General features: G+C 52.6%; 6 protein-coding genes and 1 non-coding gene across 7 annotated transcripts; 3 read left to right on the top strand and 4 right to left on the bottom strand.

The window, feature by feature from the left end:
* Positions 1-1,057: 1,057 nt before the first annotated feature.
* On the bottom strand, positions 1,058-2,985 carry BO66DRAFT_427474 (putative alpha/beta hydrolase; the record flags this gene model as incomplete). Its single annotated transcript, XM_025650352.1, has 6 exons — positions 1,058-1,549; positions 1,640-1,949; positions 2,028-2,223; positions 2,297-2,421; positions 2,561-2,600; positions 2,735-2,985. The coding sequence occupies 6 exons, from the start codon at positions 2,983-2,985 to the stop codon at positions 1,527-1,529; spliced, it is 945 nt and encodes a 314-aa protein (XP_025506074.1). The 3' UTR covers positions 1,058-1,526.
* Positions 2,986-4,059: 1,074 nt separating this feature from the next.
* On the top strand, positions 4,060-5,609 carry BO66DRAFT_390369 (DHS-like NAD/FAD-binding domain-containing protein). The gene has a single exon (XM_025646987.1). It carries the CDS (start codon positions 4,379-4,381, stop codon positions 5,375-5,377), a length of 999 nt encoding a protein of 332 aa, XP_025506073.1. The 5' UTR covers positions 4,060-4,378; the 3' UTR covers positions 5,378-5,609.
* Positions 5,610-5,928: 319 nt separating this feature from the next.
* mog1 (Ran GTPase-binding protein MOG1) lies at positions 5,929-6,773 on the top strand (the record flags this gene model as incomplete). The annotated part of the gene is made up of 2 exons (XM_025644565.1): positions 5,929-6,057; positions 6,146-6,773. Coding segments are annotated over exons 1-2 (705 nt in total), but the record flags the coding sequence as incomplete, so codon positions are not given.
* Positions 6,774-7,055: 282 nt separating this feature from the next.
* BO66DRAFT_370338 (SprT family zinc-dependent metalloprotease) lies at positions 7,056-9,771 on the bottom strand. Its single transcript, XM_025645411.1, has 2 exons — positions 8,491-9,771; positions 7,056-8,409 (listed from the first exon to the last, which is right to left on the bottom strand). The coding sequence occupies exons 1-2, from the start codon at positions 9,642-9,644 to the stop codon at positions 7,233-7,235; spliced, it is 2,331 nt and encodes a 776-aa protein (XP_025506071.1). The 5' UTR covers positions 9,645-9,771; the 3' UTR covers positions 7,056-7,232.
* Positions 9,772-10,131: 360 nt separating this feature from the next.
* On the bottom strand, positions 10,132-10,222 carry BO66DRAFT_t102. The gene has a single exon. It is a non-coding gene; the product is annotated as a tRNA-Pro (tRNA).
* A 5,315-nt stretch (positions 10,223-15,537) lies between these two features.
* BO66DRAFT_390366 (uncharacterized protein) lies at positions 15,538-16,068 on the bottom strand. The gene is made up of 2 exons (XM_025646986.1): positions 15,836-16,068; positions 15,538-15,738 (listed from the first exon to the last, which is right to left on the bottom strand). The coding sequence occupies exon 1, from the start codon at positions 16,058-16,060 to the stop codon at positions 15,857-15,859; it is 204 nt and encodes a 67-aa protein (XP_025506070.1). The 5' UTR covers positions 16,061-16,068; the 3' UTR covers positions 15,538-15,738; positions 15,836-15,856.
* A 1,858-nt stretch (positions 16,069-17,926) lies between these two features.
* Positions 17,927-24,055, top strand: BO66DRAFT_41285 (1,3-beta-glucan synthase). Its single transcript, XM_025649378.1, has 3 exons — positions 17,927-18,060; positions 18,139-18,324; positions 18,390-24,055. The coding sequence occupies exons 2-3, from the start codon at positions 18,176-18,178 to the stop codon at positions 23,962-23,964; spliced, it is 5,724 nt and encodes a 1,907-aa protein (XP_025506069.1). The 5' UTR covers positions 17,927-18,060; positions 18,139-18,175; the 3' UTR covers positions 23,965-24,055.
* The last annotated feature ends 239 nt before the right edge of the window (positions 24,056-24,294 follow it).

Below are 24,294 nucleotides of genomic sequence, written 5' to 3'. Positions count from 1 at the left end.
CCGGACAGTACTCGCGGTGAGGCGGACCGGCCGGCCGAACCCAAGGTTCAACTACGAGCTTTTTAACTGCAACAACTTTAATATACGCTATTGGAGCTGGAATTACCGCGGCTGCTGGCACCAGACTTGCCCTCCAATTGTTCCTCGTTAAGGGATTTAGATTGTACTCATTCCAATTACGAGACCCAAAAGAGCCCCGTATCAGTATTTATTGTCACTACCTCCCCGTGTCGGGATTGGGTAATTTGCGCGCCTGCTGCCTTCCTTGGATGTGGTAGCCGTTTCTCAGGCTCATCGTCCCGTATCGCTTCAATAATCTTTTCGACAAAATTATCCGCTGTTTCTCGCTCAAAGCTTCGCAGGGACGCTCCGGAATAGATCGGGCGATGTTGAATGTTCGTGGCGACGTAATCCAGTTGTTCATCGGACGGAAATAGTGGTCGTAAAGTGAAGTTGTCCCTGCGATCGAGTTTCCTCCAAACGTTCTCTTGAATTTGGGGAAACTCAAGCCAGGGCATGATTCGTTTGGGATAAAGTTGGTTGACTGGATCAGTCGCAACACCTTGAGTCGTCAGGGTCGCATCCGTCTCAACTTTGATCGCTTGAGACAAGGAGTGGTGGCAGCGATCGAGAAGGCGGAATAAAGCGTGGGGTTGTAATCGCCGTTCTGCCTCTTCTCGCGCTCTCCTCTCTTCCTCAAGCTGACGTCGTAACTCGGCGATCGTTTCTTCCATACTTCGCGGAAACGATTTCAACGGATTAGACGACGCCAAATCCAAGCCCCACCCTGTTGACACAGGCAGGACCTTGATGGGGAAATGCCCCTGGATGTTTACCCGCTACTTAAGTTACCCCGTGACGAGAGCTGACTCATGCCTCGGGCATAAAGAGCTTGTGGTAGAAGTTATCTGGTTCATAGCAGCAGGTTTAAATGTCGTATGTTGCATGGATAAGAAAAGAAAAAAAGAAAACTGCATCCATTCTATCCTAGCCTTGTATTATATCAACACCACAGTGGAATCCACGGAAGGCCCCGTATCCTGCAACAAACGACGCTACCTTATCACCGAGGGACCCACATTCAAGTGTCGAGGTTCATCAGAACGTTCCCGCTATCCAGCCGCGCGCGTCCATTCTGGACATCGGGACCACCTCTACTTATGACGCAGCAGGCTGCCGGGGGGGAGCAGTACCGTCTTCATGGATGCCTTGAGGCCTCCATGGGCGCGCTCTTGTCACAGGACCACTTTTTTGTCCGGCCTCAGCTGGGCGGGTTCTTGGCTGATACACAAATGCAGGGAATCTATGGGCCTACTCTGGACGGTGATCTAGATACTACATATTAAGAATGTTGTTACATGGGCCGGCTTGCGCAGTATATGTTGCGGGTTTGCTTGTGCATGAGCGGCCCTGTATGCACAAACCATTACTCCCTTGGGTCGAGTCTGCAAGGCGAGTTCGCATATATGTCCGCAAATTTGTCTATCATGCAAAGCTCATCGGCACCGGATGGGGCCTTTTCTGGGTTATGATAGGAACTCGGTAACAGCTGTGTCGCAGGACTAAGCGTCAGTATCGCGCATTCGGCTCCAGGCGAACATGACAGGAATAGGTTTGGAGAGGGGATGAACAAACGTACTTTGCCGAAGTTCCTCCGGTTTCTCTTGAACAATCCAGTGACCACTATCGATATTCACGATCTTGGCGTCTGGGAAGAACGAAGATATCGTTGGAAACGCCGTTTCCGGAATGTAATGGCTTCGAAGTGCTCTCAGAAAAAGCACCCGCCCGTGAAACTGCTTGACCCCTTCCTGAGTCTCTCTGTAGGGGAAGCCGCCCAGAGGCCCCATGGCCGTTTTCAGGATCTCCACAGGAATTCGCAGGTCGAGATATGGCGAACTTGGTTTCTTTACGAGGTTGCTGATGAGCCAGAGCCGAATGGCGGGGTCCTAGATTATTAGTTAGAGAACTGATAATCAATCTTAGAACGGAAACAAGAAAGGACATCATTGGTAAAGGTAGTTTACCTTCTCATATGCCGCCAGAATTTCATCGGCTTGCCGATGGCTCGTGATCCGCTCCTCTTGCAATCGGGCCAAGCCTTGGAGGTATCCAAGAAAATCCGATTTGAGCGGCAGATGAATGGGACCGTTGTCGATGGCCACGACATCTTTGATGAGGTGGGGAGATTCCAGCGCCAGGGTTAAAGCTGTTTTCGCTCCCCTGTGAGCATGAGAGAAAGATTGGATCAATGACTGAAGAATGGTGGGTGGGCAAAGAAATTTCTCGCACATACATCGAATGTCCAATGATCGTCGGCTCTCGAATGCGGTGCTTCTCGATGAAGCTTCGCACATCTAGCGCGAGTTCCATATAATCGTGTTTCGGATGGTGGCCGGAGTCGCCGTGATTGCGCAGATCCTGTCTCCGTGTCAGATCATCTGAAATCAGTTTAAGGGCCTGGAGCATAGCTAGGTGATGAATCTCAATTGGAAGCGACATGACTCGGCGGCAACAATGTAATTCCGGTTATTTCCACAAGAGAAGAAAAGGAACATACCAATGCATAGACTGATCGGGAGGTATCCTTGGCCAGTTGTCTAAGCCCTCATATTAGCTGCCATGGGTTTCCCAGTATCGTTTCTGAGGTACAGCATGACTAGTGGGTACGGCGGGAAACAAGAAGAAGGGGGGAGCAAAGACGTCAGGGGGACCTGGAATTACTACAACGAACCCCAGTCGGGAGGGAAGTGCTTGCCTACTAATCATCCGATTCTCGCGCTTTGAGCCGAGAAACCCATGGAGGAAGAGAATTGGCGATGTTGAGGGGCTACTGCTGCTGGTGGTGCGAGGTGGCTGGCGGTGGTGGTGATGGAGCTCGTAGGCCAGTTGGACTCGTGCGGCTGGTGGTGGTGGTGGTGGTGGTGGCGGTGACGTATGCAGGGAACGGAGGAAGAGGTGGGGGCGCGGTCTGATATAGGACATGGTGATGATGTCCCGCTAGGCTGGCAATGGGATAGGTGGGCTAGAAACAACGAAAGAGGTAGAGGGGGGGGAAGAAGATTCATCTCAAGGGTTCGTTGTAAGTAGTGGGCATGAGAAACAGGGAGGATGGCGCGGATCAATCAGAAGCTACGACCCCTGATTGTCGGTCGGCTGTATGGTTGTGTTGCCGAGACCGAAGTATGAGACGTGAAAAGACACTTTACCTTTCTCAACTTATGTCGAGTGAGTCCTTCGGTGGGCTTCATTCTATGGAGAGGACAGTCTTATGTCAAATTCGGTTATTCTTCAATTAGTACCGCATCGGCGAGTAGTGCTTGTGCATGAGGCGCCGGCGTCGACTCTGACTTGACCTATAGTTCTAGCTCCGGCAGTTTAGGGCAAGGCTCGGGGACCGAGGCAGCTCTTACCGAGCCCGCCCTACCCTCGGCATGTTGAACACTTGGCCGAGTCAGCAGCATCTAAGTTACACTGTACATAAATCATCAGACCCTCTTAGTGACTAGACTTCTGTAGAGAGTACAGTGAAACCCTCATTTGTCTCGCATATCTTTCAATGCAGTGCGTTGCTTTACCTCCCCGTCCTTGACTCCACGCACATGGAGTTCTGACTACAATCACAAAGGGACCACTGCAATCCCCAGGAATAGAAGACAGAACCCAATCACCTTTTTCCCCGATTTTCCCCACGGACTAGATCATGTTCTGTCATGCAGGGACTGATAAGAGAGTTACCCTCCGCAGACGTGTCCATGCTAAATTGACCGTCCCCGAAACTCTCCACCTCCCCCAGGTCGACCACCCACAATCCCCCACTTCCTCAATGAACCTAAACATATTCACAGCACAAGTTACTGTCACTGGAAGGAAGACCCCTCTCGGAATATAGAGGAGAGGCATTTCCACCGCAGGTGCAATGGGCCCGGATTATTAAACGAACTACTTGATTCGAGAGGGGGGGGGCGAATGCTGTTGCTGTTGCTGTTGCTGGGCTGGGTAAGTAGAAGTGGGTAAGGTGGTGGTAGGTAGGTAGAGTAGTATGGCTAGGGGCCTCCCAATTTCCAACCCGCCTCATGCATCACCAACGTGATAAGCTGATAACATTCACCTTGAAAAGAACGATGATCGATGCACGCAGATCTACGACCCAACCATACCCCGATGCTCGATACGAGGGCTTGACAACTGTGCATGCATGCATGCATGCAGCCCTCACAAAGTATGAAGAGGCCCAGCAGCTGCACAGCATACCTCCGCCCCTCCTGTTCTTTCCTTTTTACAAATTCGACGCGTACACCCGACCCCCACTTCACAACTTTCCTCTACAACTTCGAAAGAGACAGTCTACGAAGAAGAAGCAGAAGAAGAAATAAAAATGACAGACCTCCCCCAGATCATCAACCAAATCCGCACCCAGCGGATCCAACGCATCGTCGTCCTCGTGGGCGCGGGCATCTCCACCGCAGCGGGGATCCCGGACTTCCGCACTCCCGGGTCGGGCCTCTACGACCAGCTGCAACCCCTCCGCCACCTCCTCCCCTACCCGGAGGCCCTCTTCAGCCTCAGCTACTTCAAGCACACACCGGAGCCTTTTTACGCGATCGCGCGGGCCCGCCACCCGCGCACCTTGCGCCCAACCCGCACGCACGCCTTCCTGCTGTTACTGAGTCGCAAGAACCTGCTCCATTTCCTGTTCACGCAGAACGTCGACGGCTTGGAGGCGGAGGTGGGGATCCCCGCGGATAAGACGTTGAATGTGCACGGGAGCTGGCGCGCGGGCCAGCGGTGCTGGAAGTGTGGGACGGCGTGTCCAGACTCAAAGATGCGGGAGGCGGTTCGGACGGGCGCGGTGCCGTATTGCTCGGTGGCTGAGTGTGAGGGGGGCGTGGTGAAGCCCGATGTCGTGTTCTTTGGCGAGGAGATCCCCCCCGAGTATGCGGAGCGGGAGGCGGTGGTGCGCGAGGCGGATCTTATGTTGGTGCTGGGGACGAGTTTGAAGGTCGCGCCGTGCTCGCAACTACCCCGGTTGGTGCGGGAGGGGGTGCCCCGGGTTTTGGTGAATCGCGAGGCGGCGGGGGATCTGGGGAAGAGGCCCGGGGATGTGTGTGTGCTGGGGGACTGTGATGATGGGGTGTGCGGGTTGGCGGAGGCGTTGGGGTGGGGGGGAGAGTTGGAGGAGGTGTGGATGGATGCAGTTAGAAGGGTGGAGGTGCAGTCGGAGCAGGAGGATTGGGGGGAGGAGGTGAGTTTGGAGGTGCTGGTGGAGCAATATGCGAGGTCGGTGGCGGATGCGAGGTTGGTGTTGGGGGGTCATCGACGGATGTTGGAGAGTCATCTGGGGGAGAAGTTGGCGAATATCCGGGGCAGGGGTTAGGCTTGGCTTGACGGTCGCTGTTAATTAGTCTCGGTTAGCTATTCAGTCTGGCCTTTGAGTGGGTGACATATCGCATTCCGCGACGCCATGTGTTCTAGATATAGGCATTGAGTCACGATATGAGTCCAGGAGGCTGGTGTGGTTGACTAGTATAACTTAAAGGCTGGTCGGTGGTTAACGGGGGAGATATAAGTCTAGCCTTATATGAGCAAGATACACCATTCTGCAACGCTATGTGCTTAAGATATAAAGCATTGAGTCACAATATGAGTCCAGGGAACTGATGTTGTTGATTCTAAGTCACCTTATAGATCGGTGAGTCACAAGCCCGAGCATAATTAGTCATTTATGCAAGCCGCCAGACCCCCGCAGCCCCGCTATCATGTGAAGTTCTTCTTCCATCCCAGCTGTTCCGTAGCTTAGCTTTATTCCTTCAGCTTTCAACAAAACATCTACACTACACATAAATACTTCAATCTCCCAGATATACACCATCTCCTCACTCCCACAACTACAACCACACAACAAAATACCCACCCTCCACCCTCCACCCTCCACCCCTCCACCCTCCACCCCTCCACAACCTCCCAGAAGAACAAAACAATGCCAACCTACACCCCCCAACCCCTCTACGGCGGCGCCATCCAAGGCATCATCCCCCAAGGCTGGATCGACGCCAGGTACGTTGCCCAGCCCCAGCCCCAGCTCCAATCCCCTTTCCCCTCATTCCCCAGTCCCAACCCACTAACATCCCCCTCCCGGCAAAAGCACCCTCCGCGAAATCCCCGACCACCAAGAACTCTACCTCTCGCCCACCACCCTCTCCTCCCTAATCATCGAGCTCAACCAACCCGTCCCCAACCCCGTCGCCCAAGCCACCCTGCGCGCCCACCCGGCCCTCGTTGCGGAAACCAGCCCGCAAGACCAAGAATCCCTCAACCGCGCCGCCGCCCTCCACCACCTCCTCGACATCTGCGATCCCGCGGATACGCTGGCGATCGTACAGCCGCCGACTAGGGTCGCGCTTGAGAAGTTTCAGGGGGGTGTGGCCGGGTATGTTGGGCGGGTTAGTTTTACGTCCCCGGTGGGGTTGCAGCAGCAGCAGCCGCAGCAGCAGCAGCAGAGGGTTGTGGGAGCGGGAGCTGGGGCTGGGGCTGGGGCTGCAGGGGCTGGGTCGAGTGGGGACCAGGCGGGGATGACAACGACAACGCAGTGCTGGTTTTTGTTGGTGAGGTTGGTGGAGCAGCAGACTGATTTGTTGGTCTTGGTGAACGTTCCCGAGAAGGAGTTTGTGGAGAGGGGGGATGCGGAGGGGTTGCGGAGGGAGGTCGAGGTGGGTGAGGGGGTGGTGGCGGAGTTGGTCAGGGGGTTGGAGGTTGTGGAGTGGGGGCTTTTTGCTTGATTCCATCAAGCTTATTCATTTGTCTCGATATGGGGGGGATGGGGATTGGATAATATAGGGATATGGATTTTGGGTGGGATGCACCGAATGCTTGGATTGGGACGATGTTGATGGATACGGAAAGGAAGCATCATGCATATATGGATAGTTATTGGCGCAATTGTCGCTTGTATAGATAGATACCTAGGTTAGCAATGAATTGATCAAACACCCCCTACATATGGGAATATAGAAAGGGAAAAGAAGTGAAGTCGGGTTCTCCAATCTTCCATTAATGCAAGGAATAATCTTTGTACATTTGAGCTAGTGGGCATGCCCTAACACCAGGTCAGCAGCACCCATAATGAAGTACAGAACCAAACCCCGAAATAAATACACCAATGCATCACCGCTAAGAAACTGAGTACCAAAGAAACACCATCAAGACTACATTATCGTATTGAACCCCCACGGCTAGTCGGAATCATCCAGCGTAGTCACAGCGGCAACCCCATCCATCACCTTGGCCACCTCCGCCAGCAGCCCCCTCGCATTCGGCAGCAGCGACAGCGGCTGCTTTTTCCGCGGCGAGACGCTGCGCGGCTTGGGCTTGATCTGCTGCAACAGCCCGTGGCACCGGCCACACCGCGACCGCACGGGGTTGATGCTCTTCGAGTGCCGCCCGTAGGTCTGGCCGCAGTCGACGCAGCTCCACACGTACTTGTAGTCGATTTTGTAGTTGTGCTTGGTGGAGATCTCGACCCGCCCGCCGCCGTAGACCGGGTGGTCCTGCAGCGCCTCGATGCACTTGCGGCCCCACGCCTTGAAGCTCTCCCCGTGCGGGTTGTCGTGCACGTCCGAGATCATGTAGTTGGCCAGGTGGCAGTACTCGTGCGCCACCGTCTTTATGATGCGCTCCTCGCTGTCGATGATCCGGTCGGCGAGCTCGATCTTGACGTAGTGTTTGGCAGCTTTGGTGGGGGTGTCCTTGTCGGATCCGCTGAGATCGGACTCGCGCTGCTGCTGCTGCTGCTGCTTGCCTGGTGTGACTCGCTTCCAGGATGCGCGGCCGGCGGTGGTTTGAAGGGTCTTGCTCCACACGATCTCCACGCCTCCAGTCGTGGCGGCGAGTTTCTGGACTTGGCCGTCATTCACGGCATCGTCGAGGGTCTTGAAGAAATTCTCCGCGAAGCCAGCTTTGGAGGCGTCGAAGGCTTGCTTCCGGGCCTTTTCGGCTTTCTTCTTCTCGGTCTCGGCGCGTTTGAGCGCCGTCTTGCTGAGGGGCTTGCGGGTGGGGGAGGCTGGTGGTTGGCTGCCGCGGTTGGCTCCCCGGGGCATGATGTCCACGTCGATGACTCCGACGTCGGACTCCTCGTCGAACTCCCGGAGGAGGTCGTCGACCTTGCAGGGGGAGTGTTGCGTAATCCAGTCGTTGGTCACTTCCTCGCTCCAGAAGGCGTCTACGCTCTCGCGGTGGGGGGTGGGCGGGATGTGCACCCGAAGTCTGTCTTTCGTGGGGGATCGAAGGCGTCCCTTCGAGGGACTCGATGGCGGGGTCGAGGTCTTCGTCGTTGTCGTCGTCCCCGTTGCCGATTCAATGCTTCTGTTGGCCTGCGATCTCTTGGTTGGAGAGTCATCGTATTGACCGGACCTTGGGGGTGTATATTAGCATGCGAACCGGAGGTTTCCTCAGAGAGACAGGGTGTGAATGGGGAATTTATGGGAGATTTACGTGAATGGATCCTGCTGAACTTGGAAGGCCGGATCATTGTTCTCCAGGTGCAGATTGTTCAGCTTGTCGGTGAGGTTGATCTCCTCCTGAAAGAGGCGTCTGGGCGTGGCCTCCAGCTTGGGGGCTGCCATTGTCAATCTGGCGGGCAAGGATGGTGCCAGTTTCAGATCCACCTCATTGTCCGAGGCAGCTGCAGCTGGATCTTCTTGCAGATCTTTTTTTATCTCTCTTTCTTCGCAGCCCGGTCGTCGACCCCTGAACAATCTCTTTCTTGTGGTTGTTCGGGGCGGCGAGGGCGAGGGCTGCGCGGGCTGCGCGGGCTTCTCGAACTCTTCTTCCTCTGTTTCATCCTCGGATGTATTGTGGTAACTGAGGTCTTCATTGTCGCTGACAATGAAATCAGCCATTGAGTCGGCGTCATTGTCTTCTTCGCTTTCTTCTTTTTCGTCGGCAGACTCGAATTCTGGCCGGCGGTAGCCCGTAAGCAGGCGACGGGTATTCGACATGCCTCTTCCTGGTGTCGGTCGAGTATCCGCTGGCCGACGCATCGGCGAGCGACTCGACGACGACGACGCATCCGACGGGTTCCTCGACAGCGGAGGAACGTCGCGATCCTGCCCGTGCTCGTGCTCGATAGGGTCATTCTCCTTGTCGTAATTGTAGGTCTCCGGCTTCCTTGTTGACCTGCTACGCCGCGGGGAGGGCGGCGGTTGGGACAAAGGGGCTGCGGACAAAGAGTTGATCTGCGACAGTCTCAAAGGGTCTGTTGTCCGTGTCTCGCACAAAGAGCGGGTCGAAGACCGCGCGCTGCTGTACTCGGTCTCGCTGAACCCGCCATCGCTATCGGAGAAGATATCGAAAATCCCACTGGAGACGGTCCCGGTTCTTTGGTGTCGGACTCTTCGTTGTTTTTTTTCGGGCTGCTGCTGTGGGGACTTCTCAATTATTGTCGTGGTCGTGGTTACCGAGTCGCCCTTTGTTTGTCCCTTCAGTGTGGTGACTGTCCATTGTTGCTGGGGTTCATCCTCTGCCTCGGACGCGGACGACGTCGCATACTGGGAGACCTCGCGAACGACCGTCTGGGTGATTCTGGGCTTGGCTTGAGGCCGGAACACCGCGGGCTTGATGGGGCTGTTGGGGTTGAGTCGGGCCATTGTGTCAGGATTTATATCTCAGGTGCTGCAGTGGTTGCTTTGCAGTGCAGCAGCGACCCCACCTCCGCGTTGTCGATGACGATGCTCTGTGGCGATCTGAGGTGTCATACAGTACCTGCGGCTGGCGTGGCAGTCGGTGGTCATCCACTGTCGATAGACGCGCAGCTCCTCGCACGCTTTATCTGCGCGAGGCTGGATACTGGGGAAAGACTATTGAATTGCGGTGGGAGTTCTGGAGACCGGTTGGCACAGCAACGCGTCGGGCGAGATCCCGCGGGCGATAAAGAACCAAGGCACTGGCCGATGGAATTCATGGATGTGGGGTTTTTGGTCCCGGTGTTGGCCCATTCGGTGCCCCAGGGGCGTACACCGCTTGATGTCTCTGCACTTTCGAGCGCATTGCATCATCGTGGATGAGGAGGCTGGGGATGGTTATGGTCAATGCAAAAAAGAGATCTGGATGCTGGCAAAAAAAAAAGATATTGAAGGCCCGAGCCGCGGATCGAACGCGGGACCTCTCGCAGATATGCTTGGGTTTGTATCCCTAAGCGAGAATCATACCACTAGACCACCCGGGCTTCTTATGGTAAAAGGCCTGTTACTTGGCTATATGAAACACTGACTATGGGGTCGTCCAATCAATGCACCTGCCAACGAAAGTTATTACTAGTCGCAACAGCAGCAGTCAGCCATGCTGTTACCTACTGATTTGCCTTTTACTATTGTTCAATGCAGGATCTTAACCCCCCTGCACCGTTAAAGGTCGTGTTCTGCTGATATCGCGTCTATAGTTGCTACGAAATACCTGCTCTAGTCCTGGTCGCTTTGTCGGTTCGGATATATACTTCCAAGAAAGTGAGACCCGAGCCAGTAAGGACACAACTCATTTTTGTGCATACGGGGTACACCAGAGAACCATGCACAGTAAGCCCCCATGATTACACCAGAACCAGAATTTACAATACACACGCATAACCATACGTGCAAAGCCTGGACCCCAACGCTGATGCTGACAGCACTGGTAAACCCAGCCCCATACATGAACGAGTGCGCATCCGGGATCCAGCCTGTTACATGGATGACACCATCAGACACAAAGTGTAATCAAAGACGAAGTGCAGAGCATGTTCATGTGAACATGATCTGAGACAGCCGGTAAGCGCCCCAGCTTTGTTGTGCCCGGAGGCTTGGCCCACGCCATCAAACCATTAGATATTGATGTGCCCCAGGGAAGCAACCAGACAGCAGTCCGTGTGCACACACCAGAGAGCCAACATGAAAAACCCAGTGAGCCCGTGAGCGAATACAACACCAACGATTCTGCCCGAGATGCAAAAGCCGCAAGGACAAGGGACCCACAGACACAGAATAATAGAGATCGGGGATTGTTGCCCGCCCACAGAACGACAGTTACAATCCACCAAGCCGACCAGACGACCGCATGATGGCCATAATCCATCCACTGAGACATCCGTTCCCAGCAAGGAATAACCGCGGGTTCCGAACGGAACCCAGAGGGGCAAAGCTAGAGAGCTTATTCCTCCGTCCGTAGATAGACTGCAGGGCCTGCAGTGTAGACACAAGCTCCCCCAGCTTCGTGCTACAACATGGGAGCATAGAGCATAAGCCACAGCCAATCGGACACCCACAAAGCAGATCCGACGATGCTCGCAGGCGAATATGGTCGAGCGTGTGATCAACCACCAGCCTGCAATCGCGCCGGTTGTCCCACCACCCACCCCCAAGGACACGCTCATGCGTGAGCCGTCGACCACTACACCGCGATGAATGCGGGAATGCCAGATGCAGAACAGAAAAAAGTCATGCGGAAGAATGGTCGCCTATCGAAGAGATTGAAAACGTTCAATCGCCACAATGGCCGTGTGTGCGAATCATCCCGGTTCACAGGATCAACCCGACTCTTGGTCCGACGGAGTTGTCCTAGACGGTGATCCCTAATAAAGGGGATTGCACATCCGGCAGCACAGTGTACTCGGTGGCAGTCGAAGTGGCGAAGTCGTCTATCAGACGCGGTAGAAGATCACGATCTGACATCTCCAGGCGTTCGAATCACCATGCGACGATCGTTCCTTTTCCCGTCAGTGGAACTGTCCCAGACAAGCAACCCACTCACCACTCTAGAGTACGGGAGTCTCAAACTAGTCGCGTCGCGAGCCGGTTCGCACAGGTGATCATCGCACCTTAAACAGCAACAGAGGTTAAACTGGGTATACCTTGGGAAGATGCACGACTAATCTGATCAGAGCTCCGTACCGAACCACATCCGCCGCCACATTTCGGGAGAGCCTTTCGATTGCATATGTGGCGTCGGCTGTCGAAAACGGTCATCGCACCATAGCACTTGGAAGTACTCCCTTCGTACACCGTAGTGTACATACTAGTGAGTGACGACCAATGCACAGATAGGCCTGCTTGCCTCGTAAGCTGTGTGTACGAAACCAGGTGAGCCGCGCGACTAATCATTGCCCGGACCGTCGACCATAGGTTTGTCAGCGTTGTACGTGGCGAGAACACCGAACCAATTGAAGCCACAAATCATAGGGAGAGGGAAAGGAAGTGATAACTTGGTTAGTTGGTCTAATTTAGTGTGACGGAGGGGAGCGGAAGTCAGGCGAAATGAAATCTGAAACACTTGATGGAAGAAACGAAGTGCCCCCCCCCTTTTCTTTTCCCAATCCCCAATCATTCGACCGGGCCGGACCACTCACACCAAAGTCGCAACTCCGTCGCAATCAACCTAGCCTCGTCGCGGATATCGCCACCCGCTCTCCTGCCCCATCCGATTGGTTTTCGCCTACATCTTATGCTCCAGTCTCTCGCAGCCACCTGTGTCCTCTAGTGCCCTGTGGTGCCTGGACATTGGCCCATTCAAACAGTGTTGAAACCCGCTCCCTGCTAGCTCAGTGTCCTGATTATGTGACCCCACAATGGGCAGAATAAGGACTTTGGCGATGAGATTGGGATTACTGCTTGCGGTCGCATATCCCGCAAGCTAGTACGGAGCAGCTGGGGAGGGGGGGAAATTATTGGGGGAGGGGAAAGGGGTCCTTCGGAAAAGTGATATGGCGAGATTCATTCGAGTCCATCAAGGGGATTCGAGGGAGGGGGAGGGGAAAAGAAAGGGTTTGATGCCTGTGAATGAGGTTGATCCTGCGAGGAGGGATGTCTTATCTTCTCTACCTCTACTTATAGAGTTGCATGATACATAGACAATACTGTGCATGCTAGACATCACCAATGACCCTGAGACTTGGGTTGCTGTCGAGTCTAAGTACCGAGGTACAGTACACAGTATACATGTATGTTCCTGATCTGCTGCAAGGGCAAGGAAGGTATAAATGGAACGGGCAGACATTGCACATACATAGCACCTATCTTGCATATCGCTCCCGAGCAGCTGCCAAACTGCTATTCTGACCATTTTATTTGACTAGTATCGCGCTATAGTATTCTCTCGAGGTTCTAGGTCCCATGAACCCTTTATTTTAATCTATCGAGTGAAGATCACTATATCTTCGAGGGGCTGACTATACCACGGAGTAACGACTATTGCTACGTATTATTATCATTTTGTCAAGAGAGAAGGCAGGACAGTCGGTTCCATGGCTATGCCGGCTTTGGAACCCGGATCAAAAATTGTTTACTTTGCATATTTTTGGAACTTGATTCAGCCCATCCATAATTTTACTTAGTCCTTGTCCTTACTAGACTAGTTATGATTTATTGTTTGGATCAATCAAGCCACGCAGGCGGAAGAACGTTGAGATAGACATCCAATCCCACTGCGAACCAATTGATACTCAGTGGCCTGGACAGCCCAAGAGACAGAGACCAGTTATCGTGGGCGGTTTTCCCACCGATACCGATGTCATCATGGATCTTACGTAGCTTGTGGGGCGGCTACGCTTTTAGTCTCTCTGACCTGAAGGTGTGAAGTTCTCACAAATAACGGGGCTCCTTTTGAATATCCCGGCCCTCATCCATGGCTACCTCTAACAATATTCCACATTGTGTCTCTTTTCAATAGGAAGCTGTAATTTAGTGGCCATCCTTTTCTGGTCCTGAGAATCGGTGGTTCTTCCAGGGAAGATGGTTGTGAATAGTACTCCGTGCTCATAATTAATACAGTGTACCTTGAGTGAGTGAGTATCCAAGTGAGTCTCCACACAGCCTCTCTCTATCCCCCTTCGCCCTAGACTACCGGTAGACTAGAAAGGCTGGAAGCCTGGCAAAAGAGGCTAAGGAGTGTGTCTAAGGAGGCTGGAACGACAGACGATACACGATCACCAACCACACCTGTCGATCATAGTCTACAGGCTGATTAGTTCACTGCTCAGCTTACTATGGAGCAGGACAAAAGTGGCCTACCTACCTTTCCCTGAATTACCAATAGGAATTCAACATTTCATTGGAGTTCAGAACGGGCTTGCAAAATCGCAGACACCGAACAAAAAGCAAGAAAAACAGCCACCGCAATCAAGGCTTGAAAGTTGGGTCCTGTTTTTTTTGGGGGGTGTGGGGGCTTTTCCTAACGCCGGCCCCCTCCCATCCGCGCCATTCGAGTGGCTGCGGCATTACAGTTGGCGGATTGTTTGTAAGGTTAGGTTGCAAAGATTACATGCCGCTAAGAGGCCCGCCGCCTTGTCGTACAGTAATTCTCCTCGTACCAACCGAACTGCGTCTGCAGGTTTACTGTTTCTCAGGTAAGTTTCAAATCCCAATGTTCGCCTGTCTGCTTGTCTATCTCCCTATCCATGTACTGTATACATTTATCATGCTCTCCAAGATTGCAACGGCCGACAACGTAGAGTTATCGATCGGACAACCGTGGATGTAAGGGTCTCAGATAAGGAGACGGATGATCTATACCCAGGGATCGTACTTCTCGACTCAAAATACTCTGCAAGCAGTGATCCGATCGTGAAGAGCAGGCGATCGACCTAGATGCTAAATCCGCTGCAGTGTGATCATGAACTGACTGACCTGGAAATAGCCTCAATGAGTGATTCCATCCGGCAATGTTGACCACCTGGAACCCGATAGTGCATCCCTTGAATCGGTTGGGTAGATCTCTGCGGCCTTTCGCGGGTCTTCAGGGGACGACAAGTGGCTCTTGTCACTACTGTCTTAGATGCGCCCCCATCCGCAATGCTTAAGAATAGATGGGTATGGAGTGCGGAGTCGATCTTCGTTTCTTTCCAGATGTGCTATGAATATGTACTGTACCGTTGAAGCGAACATTGGCAGACCCCGCTCCCGACAGAGCTGTAGACTAATAATACTAGGAAACCGGAATGTACATGTCTATGTCTTTGTAGGCAGTCAAGCCATCAGGGAACCCTCGAACTCAATGCAAGTCTCCCGCAAGAATTGGCATCACAGACCACGTTGTCTCTATTGCTTAGGGTGGGTGGACAAGTTCGGTGGATTCCATATACCCCAAGTACATGCAATGGTATTGGTGGGCTTGCCCAGACCTCTTCCCCATTCTTGTGAGAAGTGATGCGCAGCCGCTGTCACTGGACAAGTTTCGTGGCCACTGGGGCTGGACTATGTACGGGCTTGGTTTCTGGCAGGCAGCTATCTTACTCAGTTCTTGTCCTGTCAAATGGTGCCAGTGTGCCTCCATGGGCGCATGTCTCTTTCTTGTGTACTGACTGTGGCAAGGGAGACAGGTTACTCTATAATTGGAAAAGCAGTCAGATGTTTAGTGCCTGCCTTACTCAGCGGCTGTGGGTCGAAGCAGCTGATTATGTATGATGTATGCTTCCCTATGCGTGTCGATTCGTGGCGAAAGAGTCAGTGTAACGTGTACAGTTTTCCTTTTTCTTTCCTTGATCTTTTGCAGTTGTACATGGTTTTGTGTGGTTTGATCAAGTACGCAGTAACATACAAGTACCAGAAGTTTTCGTGGAAGGACATGATATGATCGGTTGTAGAGTAGTAGTTCATGCTGCCAGCTTGATTGGTAATGCAACTGCACTGCCGAGAGTGTGCTCAGAATCTTATCCTATTCTTGCCTGTTACTGACAAGTTCGCCATGATATCCTCAATACAACGGACTATGAAGTTCCTGGGAGGCGGAGCATGAGCATATATGCAGGAAGCGTTACATGCGCAGTCGAGTACTAGCAATACATAGATGAGATTTTTATTGGGGTGTACAGTACCTGAGTATGAGGAGCCTTTTCTCAGCAACGGAGCCAACTCTCCACAGCATGAAGCTGTTGCAACAATCCGGTGCTCGCTAAGGATCCAATAAACCAAAGACCGCTGCCACCATAATAAACAACCACCCGCCCCGGCGACGCATTCGTGACCTTGCCACTATGATGTTGTAACAAGATGGACTGTGGTTGCTGGTACGGGCGGGTTGAGGAATGAAGATGGTTCATGATTCATCCCTTCATGCCTGGTGGGAGCAATGCTTGTGAACTGGAAGGGTAAACAAGCAAAGACAGCGGCGAATTTCGTATACCGTAATTTATTACACCGATACTCGCATCAACTTCCCAGCCCTTCGGTACGGATCTGGGTAATTCCCATTTCCTGGTGGTCTAGAGTTGTGGGTCGGGGAGAGGTGGGCTTCAGGGGCCGCCGCTGAGTTCCATGGATGCCGAAGCACACAGTACGTATCTCCGGACGAGTCTTGTCCACTTGTTGCAGATTTGAACTTTTGTGTCCACCACTCCAGGCTTTTGGAGGAGAATATGGATCAATGTGGTTGCCAGCTACGTCAGTCACTCAAGTCTACTGAGGATTCTGATTGTCGCCATCTGCTGCATTCGGTAGACTTTTGGGATAAGGGTTGAATAGTTGAATCTCTCTCTCTCTCTCTTTCTTCTATGAATGGATGTGGTAGTTTTTCGGGATGGCAAATTTGTTGGTGATCTCCTACGCGTACCTCACATTCGGCAGATGTGGCACCCGGGGAGGTCCCTAACCACGGTATCTCAGGCACTCAATTAAAGCAAAGTATAGTGTACCTTTGGTTACATATACAATGTAGCTACATACTCTGGAGTTACAGCACTGTACATAAGCAAATGGCCCAGCCTCTTGTTCGTGATGTCAAGAATTGCTGAGCAAAGCTGATCAGTAAGGTACCTTGGGTACAGGTAGTAGTAACCTGGTACCTGCTGGGATGAATAAGTGTAGGTGACTGGGAAAGTGGATGGATGGATGAATAGCTGATGGAGGAGGAGGAGATGGTGGTGGGTACATACAGTACTCTCTTATTACGCATGTTATGCTGTTTTGCGTGTATTTAACATACCGAGATGTGGTAAAGATTGGTAAATACCAGGTACCACTGCATGTACCATCCCATGGAACATTACGTGAAGAGTTGCTGGTTGGCTACATATCCCCGCCCTGGCCTGGCTGACCGGGCATATTTACCACTAGTCCAGGAGAAATCGGTATCGCGACTAGTAAATTAGCAGATCCAGATCCCAAAATAACCACAAGTCTCCTCTCCCCCCTTCCCTTACACACTCTGCCCATCCCCCCCCCTCCTCCACCCTCCTCCCCCCCCCCAATCCAATCCTACGGAGAGAAAAAAAAAAAGCCCAGAGGACTTGAGAAAGGACTGTATTCTGTATTAGCTCGAGAAAGACAGCGAAAAGACTGGCCCAGTCAGTAGCGCCAGTGCTATCTTCCCTGCTTGTCGGTCAATCAATTCCCTTTTTCACCACTACCCGTCCAACTCAAGCCTCCTCTAAGCGTCCTTCTCTCTGGGTCCTTTCCTTCTTTCGTTCCCTCTCCCTCTCTCTCACTCTCACTCTTTCTTGCTTGCTTCTTCCCTAACCTCTTCCTTTTTTTCTTTTCGGTTCCCTGTCTTGTTCAGTCCACTCTTTTGTTCTTATCATCCACTCCAACCCACTCCCCCCCCCCAAAACACCTACCCCCAAGTCACCCAACCACTTTTCCCTCCAGGAAAACGCGACTTGGCTCCCTTCCTTCTTTCTGATTCTTTCGTTTCGAGGAAAGAAGAGGGAGGTGTTGCTTGACTGAGATAGGTTCGACCTACAACGGTCATTCATTGACACCTTTCGCTCGCCCCCCCCCTTTAGTTCAGTTTCGACCATTTGGCTTGACCCCTTCCACTCGTTTAACAAACGGACTTTACCAACGACATCCCGACTTCGCCTTACAAGTCGGTCACCAGCAGAATCAATTGTTTTCGGTTTGAGTTTGAATCACTTTCAACACCGTTCAACTGTCGGGGACTGGTGCCTCCAGGGGACAAAAAGCGCTCTCGGTTTCAGTGTACTCGACGTGTTTCGACCTTTTCGATCTTTAGCGAACGGATCCTACCGAGAATTCGACTGCCTGTTATATGCTCCAGCCATCGGGAATATTTTCAGCTAATTTTTAATGGGTCATTGTTCATGTAAGTCCTGACCATCCCGGTTACGGGATGCTCCTTGCTGGGTATGACTGCGGAAACTCATCACTTGCAATCGTATAGAACCTCTTCGAAGAGTTAGTGATTGTGGCACGTCAAAATGTCCGGTTATCCCGCAGCAGCAGGAGGGGGCCACTACGAGGAGGGCTACGGCCACCAGCAAGAGCATGGTGACTCGTACTACCAAGACGAGCATGGCCAGGCTTATTATGATCATGAAAATTATGGTGATAGTTACTATGATAGAGGGTATGTGACCTGGGCTCCCACTACATCTCGCCACCCGAGGAGCTGGATTAACCTGTGGTCAACAGCAATCATTACAACGCCGAGGGAGGCCAAGGGTATCAACAAGAAGGCGGTTACTATGATGGTGGCCACCAAGACGAGTACTACGGCGACCAATACTATGACCAGGGCAACCATGGCGGCAGTGGCAGACGCCGCGGCGAGTCCGAAGAGGATTCCGAAACATTCAGCGACTTCACCATGAGATCCGAGACTGCTCGAGCGGCCGACATGGATTACTACGGCCGCGGCGATGAGCGTTACAATAGTTACGCCGACAGCCAGTATGGTGGTCGTGGTGGATATGGCGGCGGTTACCGGCCACCTTCCTCCCAAGTCTCCTATGGTGCCAACCGTTCTTCCGGGGCCTCCACCCCCGTGTACGGCATGGATTACGGTGGTGCTCTACCTGCTGGTCAGCGCTCGCGGGAGCCCTTCCCCGCTTGGGCCTCGGACGGTCAGGTGCCTGTTTCCAAGGAAGAAATCGAGGATATCTTCATCGACCTGGTCAACAAATTCGGCTTCCAGCGGGACAGCATGCGCAATATGTACGACCACTTGATGACACAGCTGGATTCCAGAGCTTCTCGTATGACCCCTAACCAGGCTCTCTTGTCGCTCCACGCCGACTACATCGGTGGTGACAACGCGAACTACCGCCGGTGGTACTTTTCTGCCCATTTGGATCTCGATGACGCCGTTGGTTTCGCGAACATGAAGCTTGGAAAGGCCGATCGTAAGACGAGAAAAGCTCGCGCCGCGGCCAAGAAGGCTGCCCAGCAAAATCCCGAGAATGTTGAAGAGAACCTCGAGGCTTTGGAGGGAGACAACAGTCTGGAAGCTGCCGAATATCGGTGGAAGACCCGGATGAACCGCATGTCTCAGCATGATAGAGTACGCCAGATTGCCCTTTATCTGCTGTGCTGGGGTGAGGCCAACCAGGTCCGTTACTTGCCGGAATGCCTCTGCTTCATCTTCAAGTGCGCCGATGACTACTACAGCTCTCCCGAGTGTCAGAACCGGGTTGAGCCCGTGGAAGAGCTCACATATCTGAATGAAATCATCACCCCCTTGTACCAGTTCTGCCGTGACCAAGGTTACGAGATCTCAGATGGCAAGTATGTTCGTCGCGAGCGTGACCACGACAAGATCATCGGTTATGATGATATGAACCAGCTTTTCTGGTACCCCGAGGGCATTGAGCGCATTTCTTTCGAGGATAAGACCCGTCTGGTGGATGTCCCGCCCGCTGAGAGATGGACGAAGCTGAAGGATGTGGACTGGAAGAAGGCCTTCTTCAAGACCTACCGGGAGACACGTTCCTGGTTCCATCTGGTGACCAACTTCAACCGTATCTGGGTTATCCATCTTGGTGCTTTCTGGTTCTTCACTGCTTACAACGCCCCGACGCTTTACACCACCGACTACCAACAACAGTTGGACAACAAACCGCCAGGCTCTTATTACTGGTCTGCTGTTGGCTTCGGAGGTGCTCTGGTTTCCTTCATTCAGATCATGGCTACTATTTGTGAATGGATGTATGTCCCTCGCCGATGGGCTGGTGCGCAGCATCTCACTAAGCGGCTGTTCTTCCTGTTGGCTGTTTTCATCGTCAACCTGGCTCCTGGTGTCGTTGTCTTCGGATTCAAGAGTTCCATCGGCGAGACTATTGCTCTCGTCATCGGTATCGTCCACTTTTTTATCGCCTTGGCTACGTTCTTCTTCTTCTCTGTCATGCCGCTTGGTGGTCTCTTTGGTAGTTATATGAAGAAGCACGGACGTCAATACGTTGCCAGTCAGACGTTCACGGCTAGCTTCCCTCGCCTCACCGGTAACGACATGTGGATGTCTTACGGTCTCTGGATTTGTGTCTTTGGTGCCAAGCTGGTTGAGTCCTACTTCTTCCTGACCTTGTCCCTGAAAGATCCTATCCGTATCCTGTCGCCCATGCGCATTCACCAGTGTGCGGGTGTCACTTATATCCCCAACGTGCTCTGCCACCGTCAGCCTCAGATTCTCCTGGGTCTGATGTTCTTCATGGACTTGACGCTCTTCTTCCTCGACAGTTACCTGTGGTACGTTATCTGTAACACGATCTTCTCCGTCGCCAGATCGTTCTATCTCGGTGTCTCGATCTGGTCGCCCTGGAGAAATGTCTTCTCTCGCCTGCCCAAGCGTATCTACTCGAAGGTGCTCGCTACGACCGACATGGAAATCAAGTACAAGCCCAAGGTTCTCATCTCACAGGTGTGGAACGCTATCATCATTTCCATGTACAGAGAGCACCTTTTGGCCATCGACCACGTGCAGAAGTTGCTCTACCACCAGGTTCCTTCCGAAGTCGAAGGCAAGCGGACTCTTCGTGCCCCTACTTTCTTCGTCTCGCAGGAAGATCAGTCTTTCAAGACTGAGTTCTTCCCCGCTGGTAGCGAGGCCGAACGTCGTATCTCCTTCTTCGCCCAGTCCTTGTCCACGCCTATGCCCGAGCCGCTCCCGGTCGACAACATGCCCACTTTCACCGTCCTCATTCCTCACTACGGTGAAAAGATTCTGCTGTCCCTTCGTGAGATTATTCGTGAGGATGAGCCCTACTCCCGTGTTACTCTGCTGGAATACCTTAAGCAACTTCATCCTCACGAGTGGGATTGCTTCGTCAAGGACACCAAGATTCTAGCGGACGAGACCTCGCAGTTCAACGGTGATCAGGAGAAGAGTGAAAAGGATGCTCAGAAGAGTAAGATCGATGATCTGCCATTCTACTGCGTTGGTTTCAAGTCCGCCGCTCCTGAGTACACTCTTCGCACTCGCATCTGGTCTTCGCTACGCTCCCAAACGCTTTACAGAACTATCTCCGGTTTCATGAACTTCAGCCGCGCCATCAAGCTCCTGTATCGTGTCGAGAACCCCGAAGTCGTCCAGATGTTTGGTGGTAACTCAGAGAAGCTTGAGCGTGAGCTTGAACGTATGGCCCGCCGCAAGTTCAAGCTCTGCGTTTCCATGCAACGCTATGCCAAGTTCAACAAGGAAGAGCGCGAAAACACCGAGTTCCTTCTGCGTGCCTACCCAGACCTCCAGATCGCTTATCTTGATGAGGAGGCCCCGGCCGAAGAGGGCGAGGAGCCCCGTCTGTACTCTGCTCTGATTGACGGACACTGCGAGCTTCTCGACAATGGAATGCGCAAGCCCAAGTTCAGAATCCAACTTTCTGGTAATCCTATTCTTGGTGACGGAAAGTCTGACAACCAGAACCACTCTATCATCTTCTACCGCGGTGAATACATCCAGGTCATCGACGCTAACCAGGACAACTACCTGGAGGAGTGCTTGAAGATCCGCAGTGTTCTGGCCGAGTTCGAGGAGCTGACCACTGACAACGTTTCTCCTTATACTCCTGGTGTGCCCTCCACTACTACGACCCCGGTTGCTATTCTCGGAGCCCGTGAATACATCTTTTCTGAGAATATTGGTCTGCTTGGTGACGTAGCTGCCAGTAAGGAACAGACATTCGGTACTTTGTTCGCGCGTACTCTTGCCCAAATTGGCGGAAAACTGCACTACGGTCACCCTGATTTCCTGAACGGTATTTTCATGACGACCCGTGGCGGTATCTCGAAGGCTCAAAAGGGTCTGCACCTTAACGAGGATATTTATGCTGGTATGACAGTTCTGCTCCGTGGTGGACGTATCAAGCATTGCGAGTACTTCCAGTGCGGTAAGGGTCGTGATCTTGGTTTTGGCTCCATTCTGAACTTCACCACCAAGATTGGTACTGGTATGGGTGAGCAGATGCTGTCCAGAGAATACTATTATCTGGGAACTCAGCTGCCTCTCGATCGTTTCTTGTCTTTCTACTATGCCCACCCTGGTTTCCACATTAACAACATGTTCATTATGCTGTCTGTGCAGATGTTCATGATCGTTCTTGTCAACCTCGGTGCCTTGAGACATGAGACCATCACCTGCAGGTACAACTCCGACCTGCCGATTACCGACCCTCTCCGTCCGACGTACTGCGCTGACCTGAAGCCTATCGTGAACTGGGTCAACCGCTGTGTTATCTCTATCTTCATTGTCTTCTTCATCTCCTTCGTTCCCCTCGCTGTCCAAGAATTGACTGAGAGAGGTGTGTGGCGCATGGCGACTCGTCTTGCGAAGCACTTCGGTTCCTTCTCTTTCATGTTCGAGGTGTTCGTCTGTCAGATCTATGCCAATGCTGTCCACCAGAACTTGTCTTTCGGCGGTGCTCGTTATATCGGTACTGGCCGTGGTTTCGCAACGGCTCGTATTCCTTTCGGTGTCCTCTACTCGCGTTTCGCTGGTCCCTCCATCTACGCTGGTTCTCGTCAGCTTCTGATGCTGCTGTTCGCGACTTCAACTGTCTGGACTGCCGCTCTGATCTGGTTCTGGGTTTCACTGCTGGCCCTGGTGATCTCTCCCTTCTTGTTCAACCCTCACCAGTTTGCTTGGCACGATTTCTTCATCGACTACCGTGATTACATCCGCTGGCTGTCCCGTGGTAACTCCCGCTCACACGCCTCTTCCTGGATTGCCTTCTGTCGCTTGTCTCGTACCCGCATTACTGGTTACAAGCGCAAGCTTCTTGGTGTTCCTTCGGAGAAGGGATCCGGCGATGTTCCCCGAGCTCGCATCTCGAACATTTTCTTCAGTGAAATCATCGCCCCTCTGGTGGTCGTTGGTGTTACCCTTGTGCCATACCTGTACATCAACTCGAGAACCGGTATCTCGAATGACAACAAGCATGCTTCCAACGCGATCGTCCGTATCGCCATCGTTGCCTTTGGTCCGATTGCCATCAACGCCGGTGTTGCGGGTATGTTCTTCGGTTTGGCTTGTTGTATGGGTCCCATCTTCAGCATGTGCTGCAAGAAGTTCGGTGCTGTCTTGGCTGCCATTGCTCACGCCATTGCCGTGATTGTCCTTCTGGCTATCTTTGAAGTCATGTTCTTCCTCGAGTCTTGGTCTTGGCCCAGATGTGTGATGGGCATGATTGCCATGGCTGCCATCCAACGGTTCATCTACAAGCTCATCATCTCGCTTGCTCTCACCAGAGAATTCAAGAATGATCAGTCCAACATCGCCTGGTGGACGGGTAAGTGGTATAGCATGGGCTGGCATACTCTTTCCCAGCCTGGCCGTGAGTTCCTGTGTAAGATCACGGAATTGGGCTACTTCTCCGCCGACTTCGTATTGGGCCATATCCTCCTGTTTGTCATGTTGCCTGCTCTTTGCATCCCTTACGTTGACAAGTTCCACTCGGTCATTCTCTTCTGGCTGCGCCCGAGTCGGCAGATTCGTCCTCCCATTTATACCCTGAAGCAGTCCAAGCTTCGCAAGCGGAGAGTCATTCGTTTTGCTATCTTGTACTTCACGATGCTGGTTATCTTCCTTATCCTTCTCATCGCCCCTCTCGTGGCTCGCAACCAGAACATCAACCTGGGTTCGAGTCTCCCCATGAACATCATGCAGCCCCTCGACAAGGACAACAATGACACGATTGCCAGTTACACTGGTAGAGGTCTCCCCATCGGGTTCTCCGGCTGGACTCCTACCAACCCGGCTGCCACCGCCACCTCCAGCTAGTGAGGAGTCTGTTGCCACGTTGGATTTTCATCTTATCTTCTTCTCTACCTTCTCTCACTTTTTGCGAAAATGGAACATGGAAACGAGCTGTATAAAGTGTTCAGCGCCTTGAGGACGCTGCCGAGTCGCATACATTTGCCTTTGTTTTATTCTCATTGCTTCTTGAAGGACACTCTTCGCCCATGCTCTTTTCTGTCGTCAACATTAATGGATCCAATATCTGTCAATTGAATTCTGTATTCTCGAGGTGTTTTCCAGTCCTTTATGTATGTTCATTAGACTTGCAAGTTTCATTTTGTTGTCCACCATTCATTTTATCTTTGGTATTCT

This window comes from Aspergillus aculeatinus (genome assembly GCF_003184765.1).
Source record: "Aspergillus aculeatinus CBS 121060 unplaced genomic scaffold BO66scaffold_13, whole genome shotgun sequence".
In the NCBI taxonomy this organism is placed as follows: Eukaryota; Fungi; Ascomycota; class Eurotiomycetes; order Eurotiales; family Aspergillaceae; genus Aspergillus; species Aspergillus aculeatinus.
Note: the sequence above shows the minus strand (reverse complement) of the source record. Positions and strands in the feature narration are given on the sequence as shown.

What these genes read in the sequence shown, in the direction of transcription:
- BO66DRAFT_390369 (XM_025646987.1), top strand. Translation starts at nt 4,379, where the DNA reads ATGACAGACCTCCCCCAGATCATCAACCAAATCCGCACCCAGCGGATC.
- BO66DRAFT_370338 (XM_025645411.1), bottom strand. Translation starts at nt 9,644, where the DNA reads ATGGCCCGACTCAACCCCAACAGCCCCATCAAGCCCGCGGTGTTCCGG. An exon ending in GTTCAGCAGGATCCATTCAC is followed by an intron (nt 8,410 to 8,490) that starts GTAAATCTCCCA and finishes TACACCCCCAAG; the next exon opens with GTCCGGTCAATACGATGACT.
- BO66DRAFT_390366 (XM_025646986.1), bottom strand. Translation starts at nt 16,060, where the DNA reads ATGAACCATCTTCATTCCTCAACCCGCCCGTACCAGCAACCACAGTCC.
- BO66DRAFT_41285 (XM_025649378.1), top strand. Translation starts at nt 18,176, where the DNA reads ATGTCCGGTTATCCCGCAGCAGCAGGAGGGGGCCACTACGAGGAGGGC. An exon ending in GATAGTTACTATGATAGAGG is followed by an intron (nt 18,325 to 18,389) that starts GTATGTGACCTG and finishes TGTGGTCAACAG; the next exon opens with CAATCATTACAACGCCGAGG.